The sequence below is a fragment of the Lonchura striata genome, chromosome 4, assembly GCF_046129695.1.
Source record: "Lonchura striata isolate bLonStr1 chromosome 4, bLonStr1.mat, whole genome shotgun sequence".
Taxonomy (NCBI): Eukaryota; Metazoa; Chordata; class Aves; order Passeriformes; family Estrildidae; genus Lonchura; species Lonchura striata.
The window spans coordinates 41,796,490-41,809,302 of record NC_134606.1 but is presented as its reverse complement, the minus strand read 5'-3'; the positions used below and the strand labels follow the sequence as shown (position 1 = coordinate 41,809,302).

The 12,813-nt window shown below is 40.6% G+C and overlaps 1 protein-coding gene across 1 annotated transcript in view; it reads left to right on the top strand.

Moving 5' to 3' along the window:
* The first annotated feature begins 980 nt into the window (after positions 1 to 980).
* GUCY1B1 (guanylate cyclase 1 soluble subunit beta 1) overlaps positions 981 to 12,813 on the top strand; it is a 41,117-nt gene continuing 29,284 nt past the window's right edge. The window contains exons 1-2 of the mRNA XM_021544766.3: positions 981 to 1,038; positions 1,311 to 1,384. Of these exons, the coding sequence (XP_021400441.1) occupies positions 1,036 to 1,038; positions 1,311 to 1,384 (77 nt within the window). The 5' untranslated portion in view covers positions 981 to 1,035. The remainder of the gene's footprint in view (positions 1,039 to 1,310; positions 1,385 to 12,813) is intronic.

Sequence of the window (12,813 nt, the reverse complement as noted above, 5' to 3'; positions counted from 1 at the left end):
CTAGATAAACTAATTATATTTTAATATGTTTTGATTTTTCTTAAACAAGTTTAAAAGAGTTAGTGGTCTCCTTAGATTTTTTCATTTCATACACTGGGGCAATTTTTTTTGATCATACAAAGGGCTTTACACTATACAGTGCCATATTATCTTTTTTTATTCTTTGTATATGATAGCATATGATAGAGTGTGCTATTTCCAAACTGGCCTTGGCATATTGTCTCTGCTCCAAACCTCCTGTTGTAAGGGTCATGCCTTAATTAGAGAACCCTCTAAGAATCCATGTTCCGTAGGTTAATGATACAACACTATTTATTCACACCGACACCTGGAAGGACTCAAAAACGCACAAAAAACCCGTTACTGAAAGCACTCATTATTGTGCTTTTAACTTCACTGGCCTTTGAGATACGAATACACAGGAGCAGAAATGTCTGCGATCACTTTGTCGCTCAGATTCCTCCCTTTATTTGGGGACATTTTCCTAAAAAAATGAGTGGCTGCATCGGTACGAGAAACAACTGAAGCATTCTTGCGAAGGCAACCGCTGCACAGGGAAATGCCCTACAGGTTCCCACCCAGCCATTACTAGCAGGATGGGTACGAGCAGGAGCGTTCCGGAGCCCGGGACCAACGCCGGCTCCGGGCCGGGCACGGGCAGCGGCCGGCCCCCGGCCCGGCCGCCCTCAGCCCCGGCCGCCCCCCGGCCCGGCCGCCCTCAGCCCCGGCCGCCCCCCGGCCCGGCCGCCCTCAGCCCCGGCCCCCCCCGGCCCGGCCGCCCTCAGCCCCGGCCGCCCCCCGGCCCGGCCGCCCTCAGCCCCGGCCGCGGCCCCCGCGCGGCCCTCGGCTCCCGCAGCCCCGCCTCCGCCTCTGATTGGACGGGAGCGCGGCGGCCGCGCCCGCCATTGGCCCCTCGGGCAGCGGTCGCGCTCGCCATTGGCTGCCGGCGGGTGCCACTCGGGGCGGCGGCGGCCGGGGGAGGCGGTGAGGCAGCCGGGCCCATCCTCTGCTGGCGGCGGCGGCGGCGGCGGCACCATGGTGAGCTCCGCCGGGCCGCCCGCCCTGCCCGGGCCGGGCGCGCCCGCTCTGCCCGGCGCCGGGCCCGCGGTGGGAGGGAAGGGGCTGAATTCCCTTGGGAAGCGGGAAGCCGGGCCCCAGCCCTTTGTTTCGGGGGGAGATGGGTGATGTGTCGGTGGGGTCGGTTCCCGGCGGGGTGATGGGAAGGGTGGGGTGGGATGCTGCGGGGCGGGGGACGGGGCTCCCCTGCCGCCCGGTGCCTGACCGTGCCACCGCCTCGTCCTGCCCCGCAGTACGGCTTCGTCAATCACGCCCTGGAGCTGCTCGTCATCCGCAACTACGGCCCCGCCGTCTGGGAGGACATCAAGTGAGTGTCTGTGCGCGTTTGTGCGCGTCCGTCCGCGTGTCTGTGTGCGATGTCTGTGTGCGCGCCTGCCCGCGGGGGCGCGCAGGGGGCCGGCCGGGTACCGGGGTACCGGGTACCACCCGTGCCGGTGCCGGGAGGGTCTGCGGGCCGGCACGGGCTGCCAGCGGCACCGGCTGAGGCACCCAGGACGCGGCTCCCAGCCGTGACGAGACCAGCGCGGCTCCCGTAACGCCTCCAAGTCCCGCCTTGTCCCATCTTTCCCGGTGTCCAGGAGCCGCAGCGGGGATGGCACTGATCCCCGCGCTTCCCTCCGTTATATGGAGAGTATGTGGCAGAAGTACTGGCCTTGCATCGGGCCGCCAGGTGAACCGTGCAACAGTTGCATCCCTTTGCATCCCTGAAGGAACTAAAATACAACGTTTATTTAATAAACACTCTCTAAAAATAGTCACACTGTCAGATTTTGGTAATGTCCTCAGCTCGAAATCAAAAGAGTCACTGATTAGTGAAGAGAAATATACATAAGGATATAAGTAGAAGAATGGTTTTTGACTTCATTTCTTGAACCTGGTTTCTTGTGCCCAACCCTTGCTTTTCTGGTGCTATAACATTTTTCTAAGGAGCTGACTGCCTTCACTTTAAACCTTTGATCAGATTTGAGATTGCACAAAAAGTTTTAAGTGAGTGTGCAAACAAAATTCTGTTTACCTTAAAAATAGTAGTATGAATCACTGGGCAAAACTACAACAAAAAAATTTTAAAGGGACGTAAAAGCTTACAAAGTTGTAGGCTTACTTCATCAGGCTTTAGGCAACATGTGGTCAGAATAAATGGTTTAATATGATCTCTTGATAAGGCAGAAGTCGATTATCCAACTTGGAGAAAGTGATCCTCTTTCAACTGGATGCCTTCTGTATCCCTCTGTTGTATTTATTTTAATATGTTAGTGTTGATGTTGATTTTCTAATATATTGCTGTTGTCTTAATACAATTCAAAGGGCCAGTTTTGATTGTGAGAATTTTGTTACCATTACATATTCATAAAACCATTTGTTAAGAATATGGTAACCTTGCACAGTACCATAAAACCAGAAAATCATAGAAATGTTCTCTGGAAGGGGCCTCTGGAGGTCATCTAGTCTAGTTTCTGTTCCAGCCTGGATGCCTACTGGCACTAGATCAGGGCTCAGCTATGACTTTTGTCTAGCCAAGTCTGAATGACCAAAGGTGAGTCCATAGTTGTAGTTCAGCAGGCATTCATTGTTCTATTGGTTCCTGACAGGTGCTCTGTAAATTACTGTTTGCAAATACAGTTCTGTGCATAACATAGATGAACTTTTAGTGTACACCACAGAGTTTTGTGCTATAAGTGTGGCATTTATTTTCCTTACATACTAAACATTTCTAAACACAGTGATCTATTTTGAATTCCTGTTTTGATTTTTTAGTGACATATATTACTTAAGAGGTGATAAAATATTGACACATGCATCATTTTCCATGAAAATTAAAATAAATAAATAAATAAATAAATGTATATAATATAATATATATAATATATATATAAAATATGATATTCACTCTTTCTTGCCATGGCATCCCTTACCAAGATGCCTTAAATATGTATTTGAATATGTATTTGTATTTAAGATCAATCCATCAGAGAAGGTACAGAGTTTCATCTTGTAGTGTAAGATCATACTTCAGACTGTCAGAACACAGCTGTTATTCCTGATGCATCCTATCTCTTTAGATTTTGGGAGCACCTGATGGAATACTGTAGATAACTAAAGCCTGTGAGGAATATTACTCAGGTAACATTTTGGAGACATTTAATAGAAATATACAAAATACTTTTCTAAGGTCAGATGTGAAAATTCAGGAAGCTGGTTCATCCTGTTTCTGCTTTTCAAATGAGAAAAGTTTGTGTCTTGTAGCAGCCCAGCAGGTAGGCTCTGCTGTTAGCTCACAGGAAGATGGCTCTCTGGAAGGAAACCAGCACGACACCACCCAGCAGAAGATTGGAATGTGATCTCCAAGAAGGAGCCAATGTATTTGTAACAGCTGCCATAGTTCCTTATGTGAAATTGGTCATTATGGGGTATTCAGCAGAATTTCTCCGTTGTGTATCCTAGAGTTCAGAAACCAGTAAACCAGCCCTTGCTGGAACACGATAGTGGTGCTGATTTAGGGAATAGTGTCTACTGGTAGCCAAGTGGTGTTGAGGAAAAGCTTGGATGTTTTATCTTTTATAAGTAAATAAAAACTACTTGCAAAGGCTTTTTTTGTTAGAACTGTTAATTATTTAGGAAACAGCAGGAAGGTACAGAAGAGTGTTGTGGCATGCTGAATTGAATCAGTTGAATCACAGATGACTGGAGAAACAATTATTGAAATCAACAGTCCTTGGCTCTTTCAAAAAAACCCAAGAGGAAATTTCGCTGTTAGTGAGGTTGAATTTGCAATAGAACTTCAGCATTTTTGTGAAGTAAAGAGGCCTCTGGGTAGTTCAGTACAAAATTTCTTATCCAAGCTTTTTTGATTTTGTTTTTTTTCAATGTTGAGCTGATCACATACTTCTATTTTGTTCTCTCTGAAGTCACCGCAGAAGATGTGAATCAGCATTGCAGAGTGGTGGGTTATGATTGCTTAGGGATTCTCAAATGCCAGCAGGTGAATTTATACTTAACATTGACAGAATGGAAAAGAAAACATGGAACTAACTAAACGGAAGTAATGAAATATGGTCATTCTTCAAAAAAAGTGCACTTAAAAAAGTTAAATGCTGAATGGAAAGGGTATTCTCCATCTGAAACATGGAAACTCTTTTGTAGCTTGTTCAGTCAGAAGTGGTGTTGAATGAAGTTCTTACAATAGAGAATTTGGGTACACAAATAGTTGAATTTGATGCTCTTAGAAGAGTGGTGTTTCCAGTGCCATCACTTACTGTAACCTAAGTTAGAATGATGTTCAAATCTCCATGTCTGTCCTTTTGTTCATTTTTCAGCATAATTGTAAAACCATGATCTCTCAGGAAAAAGATTCACACTGTTTTTTAATGGCCCAGAGTGGAATTCTTGGGAAACAGCCTCCATGTGATTTTCACCCACTTAAAAAAAAAAGCATAACTGAACAACAGAGTCTTTTACACATCATGTAATAAGGCATTAAGTTCATGGAAAAATTACAGTATGTACTTTGATATAGGGCTTGGCTTTCCTTAGGAACTAGAATTAAAATGCGTGACACATAAAATGGTTCAAAGCCTTCTATTTCTGAACCAGCACTCTGATCCCAAATAGGTTGAATTTAAAATAAGACTAAGAAAGCTGGCATGTAAGTAATGAAAGTTAATCCTGATTTATGGAGACTTTACTAATTTTCTCAACTGCAAAGTCTCAAAAATTTACTTCTCCTTAGGGCTTTCTCTGACTGCCACTTGCAGAATTGAGAATTTGAACAGGGTTTTTGTGATGTAGCCCTAGAATCATTAGAGGGATTTAGCAAAGCTGGATGAGCAAGAGGCAGTGAGAGGCAAGTCCGTCTGTAGTTGCTGAATTCTGCAGTAGCAGATTTTTCTTGGTGGAAAGTAAAGATGATTGACTATAGTCTTTTCTTTTGCTTACTGGCAAATGTAAGCTGCACATGCACTGCTCATTGTCGTTCACTATTTCAGTCCTTGGAAGAGGAGACTTAGGACCTGCAGTACAGTGGAGGCAGACTCCTTTGGTCAGTTTCACTAGCTCTACAAAGAGTTGCTAATAAATAAACAATTCACCTAGAACTCTTAACCACACTTCTGCTGAGAAAACACTTTTCATTTGTTCCTTCCATACTTAAGAGAAAACCGCTTCTGATTCTTTTTTTTTGTACTTGTTACATGCAGAGGCTGGTTTAGATTGTGTGGCCACAGTTACAATGCCTGGCTCTCAGGGGTGGTTCTCAAGATTCCTTTGGCATTAGATATCTTCAAGTCCTCTGTGGCCAACATAAACTCAAAGTTGTCAGGCCTGGCCATTCCCACATGCATGCAATTCTGTGCTCATGTCTGTTTAAGGCCAAATTTGTACTGCTGGGTGATATGGTAGCGTGTGCACACGATTGTAAGTAGTGCACATTGGAATTACTGTCCATGTACCTGTCCAAAACAATGCAGAGAAATTACTCATATTGTCAAAATAAATAAAAATTTCCAGGACTTAAGAAATTGTATGCCCTAGTATGTTTCTATGGTGGGCATATTTTTATGTGTGTGATAGTACATTTTTAAAAGAGGCCTCTATCATAAAATCTGAGCTCTCTCTTCTGTAACAGGTATCTCTTAAGGCTGAGCAGAACAGCCAATGTATGTGAAATTCTCATCACTCCATTCAGCAGTTCTAAGGGTTTAATTGTGTAACAGGCATTGACTGGGATGTCTTCTTGAAACAGCTCCAGGTCAATATGTGGGAGCTAGAGCAATGTTGTCAGCAGGGAATATGCACAGGGTCTTTTTTTCCTGTGTTTCCCAACACTATTCCTCTGTGTTTGATTAAATGAGTACAGGATTTTCCCACGGGCCCCTAAATCTGAATTGAGGCCAGGTTAGATGCTCAAACTGTGACACTTTCAAACATACTGCCAAGAAAATGAATGAGAACTCAGAAATCTAATAAATGCATTAAAATGCTTCATCACAAGCCTGTTGACTTAATTAGTATTTTTCCTACACAGGTATACAAAATATCTGGATTTGGGAAATTAAATGGCACAGCCAGTCCGCCACAGTCTTCATCTTCCTTCTGTTTTTATGGTAGAAGTCCCCACAAAAACATGTAGTGTTTTCTAGTGAAAAACTAGAGTGGAAGTTGAAACTTAATGTTTGCTGAAAGCAGCTACAAAGAGGTGAATTTTTATTTGATTCTGGACAAGTGTTCAAACTTGCACAGTAGAAAAGTAATCGTTTTTTGCCCCTTTGCTGTCTGTACCTTAGCATGGGGACATATAAATCAAGTAACAGCCTTACATCCCTGGTGCTCAGTGCTTAATGTAGAATTAAGCATCTTCTGCCTTTGCCCTGTTTTGTCCTTTGGAGGGGTTAGGATGGCATGTGCTGTCCTCACTTTTAAATGCCAGGACTCCAGGTCTGGGGAGCGTTCTGGCCAGCACAGACTTTACAGGGCACTATGGAAGAGCAAAAATCAATTGCTTGTCCTAGGAGGAAGGAAACTTTCATTCCCCAAGTTTGACAGATTATCACCTACCAAGGCTCCAGGCTCTTAAAAGCTTTTTCTTCTTTTTTTCTGTAAATCTCCTGTTATGGTTAAAATGGTGGAACTCTGAGGATTTAGTCATTGGTCTGGTGCAATGTGGAAAAGGAAATTGGAAAGCTCTGCTCAGTTTCAAATTGGGATCAGCTGGAGTGGTGGAAGACTGTACCATTTGGGGATGTGAAAGAAACTGCAGGACCTGAAAATGAAAACTAAACTAAACAGACAGAAACTTCTACATCCTGTTGGTGAAGGTTAACATAGGTCAGACTAGTGACTTGGTGTGGCTTTTGCAGTGAAATGTAGGTGATTTAACAGTACATATTGTTGGGTAAATTTTCAAAGGCATTCCCAGCAGTTAGGTTTATAAGTAGTGATGTAGGTTGCTTGCTTAAGTCAGGAAAGGTAGATGCTCTCATTTGCTTATCTAAAAATGGTACTCCACTGATTTCCCTAGCATTTAGAAAATTAGAAACTCATTGACAGGATGTGCTACTCTGATTAATTATATTTGTAATATACCTTTAATTTCCTATTCTAAAATAGTAAATTATATAAATAAATAATATAAAATAAATACTAAATGCCTTTAAGAAAACATTTTATAATTTTTTTACAGAAGATGAACTGGTATTGCATTATTTCCTGGGAATTTCTCACAGCAAAAATTGTCCATTTTTGTGCTGCTTAAACAAAACGAATAATAAAAAACTTCTTTAGCTGCAGAATGAAGGTCCTAGCTTGACTTCCTGTGTCTGTGTGCTGGGTTCAGACAGCATCTCTCTTTGTCAGAGTTTTTTTTTTTTGTTTTGTTTTTTTTTTTTTTTTTATTAATATATCAAAACACAACTTACATTTGTTGACAAATCCTGTGAGAATCAAGATTTTGGCCTACTGCTATTGCTTAGCACAGTGTTTAGATGTAGTAATTGATCCTACTATCATGTAGTTTGCCTTTTCAGAAACCTAGAAAAATATGCATAACAGCTCTAGTGAAAGACTTTTTAAGTTGCAATAGTAAGCTCCTAAGATTAGTGGGAATTTAGATACTTTGTAGGTCTGATGCTGGTAGGCTGTAAAGTCCACAAAAGTTGTATTTTCAGCATAAAAAGTTCTTAGTATCTTAAAAAAAACAGAACCACTCATCACATATTGGGCACTGTAATTGAATGAAACCTTTTTGATCTGTGGTGTTCTTGCCTATTTTAAATGGAAATGGTATAATTGGCCTCATGAGATTGTTGGAGAGCTAATTTATGCTTCTGCATGCAATTAGTGGAGATCAATTCCACAGGAAGACTTATTAAAAAGGAATAATTCTCTCTTCAGAACTGGATTTGAAAGCTGCTGTAAATCAAGCCTGAAGTTATAGATTGAGGAATGGGATAAAATAAAGCACAAAATAATTGTACATTAGTGGCGTAGGATCTAGCCTGAGTACTGAGGGAGCTGGAAGCCTGGAGGAAAGGAGCGGGTTTTGTGGGCTCATGGGTGTGGCTGGGATGTTGTGTCATACAGGCTCAGGAACAGACAGGGAAACGTGGCTGGAGCAAACTGCTCTAATGTTGCTGAGTGGACCTGAGTCCATCTTTCCTGCTTTCCCTAAACTACAAAAAAAAAAAAAAAAAAATCACCAGATGCTTATGGCTCTTTATGAGACATATTTTATTTCTTGGTAATTGCTCTGGAAAGTGTTTTTCAAGTTTTCAGCTGACTGTAGTTTCTATATATAGGGCAGCCCTTTAGAAAGCATGCAAAACAGTGCCATAGTCTGTAACAGTCTGTTTGCAGTGATAACAGCATCACTTCTGGTAGGAGAGAAGTTGGAATGTAAAGGTTTTGGAGAAAATCTATTTTTGTGTGTAGGTACATATGCAAATAAATATTGATGTGCATTCCTATGTGTATGCGCATATTATGTCTACATAATCACCATGTGGCCTGGGCAATAAAAATGCAAACTAAACAGGAAATAAGAATCAAATATCTGTACAAAATGTGAGGTGGGGCACTTCATTTAATAATCATCTGTAGCTGAAGCAAGTGAACAGCCTTCCAATTATCTTTGGTATTTCTTGTCAAGAAGTTGATTTGCAGGAGAACCTTGGTGCCAACCTCCTTGTAAATTTCTAAGTGTAGGTTCTGGTGTGTCTCAGACTTCAATTTTATTTTAACCTATTAAAGCCTTTTTATTTATCGTATTAAAGCCTTTGTGATTTCTGCCATTAAAATGCTGGCTTTCCTTTTCCTTCTGTACTTCTTCCACAGGAGCTGTAGAATTCTGGGTGATGAGCAGGTGAGTTGTGGCGTGCACCACATACACATGCACACCTGCCACATGCAGTAGTGGCAGTCAGTCCCTGTGCATCTTCTCTCCTTTGTTGAACTGCTGGAGGTTTGCTCAGTATATCCCTTTCCCAGCCCACAACTAATTATTGTAAAGAATGCTTACTTTATAGTTTACTTGAATTTACTGATTCTTTCATGCTCAGAAGTTCGAAGACATACTGTGTTAATTATTTTAACTGACTTGTCACAGTGAACACTGGTGAAAAACATTGACTATTTCGCTAGAGTTTAGGTTTTGAATCCATTCTTATTTTGGATCATGATGTTCTCAGTTGTAAATAATTGCAGTGATCTGTTAAAAAGCAAGAAAATTGAGGTTTTGCTGCCTCTTTCAGTACCATGTGGTTTTACCAGTGCTGAAGGCAATGTTCTGTTTGACCAATCTCAACAATTTTGAAAAAAAATACAGATTGCCTGCAAATAGATATGAGAAAGACACTTTGGAAAGCCATTAGTGGTGAAATGGCAATAGATGATTTCTTTTTAATCCATAGCCCTTTTAACATTATTGAGGTTTTTATCCAGAAAGTAACATTTATTTTTGTTTCTGTTTTAAAGTCCTTATTTCATACTATTCCAAAGTTGTAATCAGTATTTTATATTTTTTTTTTAAGTGGTGCTTATTAGATGATTTTTCATGGGTAGGGAGGTTAATATTTACAAGCTTCATAGGGTCAGAACACTTTAATTCCTGCTCTTTCAGTTCCTCACAGCGGAAGGACCTGCTTGAAGGTCAGAAGCTAAAGTAAGTGGATGCCAAATTGTTTAATTCCTCTGGGAAAGGGTTGGCTAAAAGGAAATACTGGCATGTTATGAAACTTGGTGTGAGTGTTCTTGCAGTATCTCTCAGTTATTTTGCAGTTTTCCCAGAATTAAGTGCTTTTAGATGTGCCAGGATAACAGGTGTTAGAAACACATCATTCAGTCTTGTTAATGAAAAGCATGAAGGAATATTTTGTAAATACAACTCTTTTTATTCCACTTACGTAAAAGGAAGCAAAATAATTCTAACTTTATATTTTTAATAATTTTAGTGTTTGTAGTAGCAGCAAGGAACTTGTACTTTTGTTAACTGTGTCTTCTAGTATTATCTTGTTTTGAAAACTTACATTAAACACTCTCGTATCCAGCCTGTAAAACTGGGAAATAGCTCAGAACTGTGAAGTCTATAAATACACCTATTTATTTTACCCAGAACATCATTTTCCTGGACAGATTCCCATTTTTATTTAATCTTGTAACTTAATATAATTTATGTTCTTCCCAGCTGGGTATTTTAAAATATCTTTGGACGATCCAAAACATGTACAAGTCTATTTTCTTTTTTCCTTTTTGGAATAGTGGCTCAATATTTTTAATAACTTTTAGTAAAGTGTCTTTGTGAACTACATGAAAAAAGATGGGAAGCCTTTTGAAAGAAAACAACTCTCTGTGAAGTAATAGGAGCAGTGAGTTTGCTATTTTAATGTAAATGAGATGCAAAGGCAATGATTTTGGGTTCACAGATACCATCTTTAGTTCTGACCCATGTAATCCTGTTTAAGAGTGCTACTCTTGGAACGGAATTAAACTTGACTTGCTCCTATCAGTGAGATCAGAACCACGCTGTGTTTCTAAGTGCAGTAGAGTTATTTTGTCATTAAGATTGTTTTGACTGATCTCTTCAATTTAACGAGCACTTTTCCATCCTTGGTACACCAAGAATACTGAAGCACAATGGTGGCAAAAGTCCCAGCAGAAACAATACATATCATGGAAGAAGTCCTGGGTAGGCTTGGAACTAGCTACTGTTTTTGGTGTGTGGAAGGTGACACACCCTGTGTGCACACTTTAGGCTGAGTTTTGGTAGGAAGAGATCCAGTTGTGCTTTAAAGTGACACCAGCAGCTTCTAAGTAATAATGTTAAATCACAGAGAAGCCTGTGCATCTTCAGGATGCAAAGTAATTGCTCCGTGCAGTCTTCTACCATATTCTTTGTCAATATTTGCTGCATGCAAATGGAAAGGGTTCTTCTTCTGTAAGAATATCTTGAGATTCCAGCTTTTTGACTGGCTACAGGGGCAGGATAGCAAGTATGACTGTACAGGAAAAGAAAAGTTTTGTCAGCAGCAGCCTTCTTAAGTATGACTTAGGCAAATTCACTTAAAATACTACAGTGTGACTGCAAAACTCACCTTGTGCAGAATGGGCTATATATAAGTAAGACCAGCCTGATGTAACATCTTGCCCAGCTGTGTTGTCTGTAAAATCTCCAAAGATGGCAAAGGAAATCCTTTCTACTTCAAACCTTTATGAGAAATAAAAATGTGTGCATCTCATGGTTTAAAAATGTGAAGTGCAGGATTCGTTCTGATTTTAAGAATAGTTTTTCTTGGAATGTTTGTTGACACAAAGCATTTCAGTCATTTCTGTGAATTATTAACATCAACTTTGAAAATCAGTAGTGTGTTTACAAATACTAAACTAGTTGCACAATGGGAAAGATTTTCAAAGGGACCATTGTACACAGATGTAGCACCTGTAATGCTGTTCTGTGCTGCTAAATCAACATCAGTTTTGGGGGTGTTAGCATGACTGATGGAGGAAAGGCTGCTTTAAAATTTGATCCTGCTTTGATCTATTCAATAGGAATTTTTCCACTGATTTCAAGGCCAAATCTTTATGTGAAAAATATCCTGTGTATAACTGTTATTTTCCATGGTGCAATGCTTAAGGTTCTTCTGCCCAAGTAAACTGCCTCACATTAACCTGGATAATAGAAACATTTTGGAGAAAAACAAAAGCATTTTGGAAAAGTCTGTTCTGGAATCTTTGTTTCCCACAATTGAAATAGCTCTGTGTAATCATTCAGAATTAGTCTAGAGTAAATAAAAAGGGCTGCCAGACTGTAGAAGTTAGGGCAGGCATGTCATGGGATGTAAGTTTTGAACCATGAAATACCACATCTTGTGTGGTAGGAATCAGTTTGGGAAGAGCATTAAAATCCTGGGGTGTTTTAACATTTTGAGCATAAATTTATAAGGGAGCAAAACCTACACTTATTTTGACTCTGTAAATGTAAATGAGACATTAATTGTAAATTCAGTTCTATTTTACTTGAAACTTATTTTGGAAGAGCAGGCATATGAAAGAAGTTGCTACTGTAATACTGGTTCTGCACTAAGAAATAAGCAGGGCTTGGGAATTTGCCAGAGCTTGTTGCTTTTGGCACATTTCCAGTCAAGTTCTTAAGAAAGCTACTGACATGTTCTTGCTGTTAATGTCTTTGTGATCAAACACCACAGTCTACAGAAAACATTAAAACATTAGATTCCTCCCACAATTTTATCTGGTCAAAACCTGTAACTTAAGATTGCAGCAAAACATTTCAGGGGAAATGACACAGTTTTGTTTTGGTTTTTGTTTTGTTTTGTTTTGGTAAAGCTATGGATTATGAAGTTTTCTCTGAAATGTTTTCTCTGAAATGTGGTCAGCCAAATACAAATGTAAGTTATTAGAGTTGATGGACAGCTGATCACAGCAGCTATGCAAAGCTGACAAAGCAGCCTCACTCTTAACAATAATTATACTTATGGCACTATCATATATTTCTTCCTATCACCCTTGTTATAAAACCATTTTCTTAGTGTAAGTGCAAGCATCTTTGAGAAATCAGGTGGGGTCAGGAAAGTAGGTGGGAAAACTGCAGCCGTGGGGAAACAGTTTGAGGTATTCACCTGGATGGCACGGCCCTGTTTCCTGGGCTGCAGGAGGTCAGTCATGGTCAGCCTCTCTGGTGCTGGTAGCTGTGATGCTCTCTCAGAAAAATTCATTAGAGGCCCTGCTATTTTG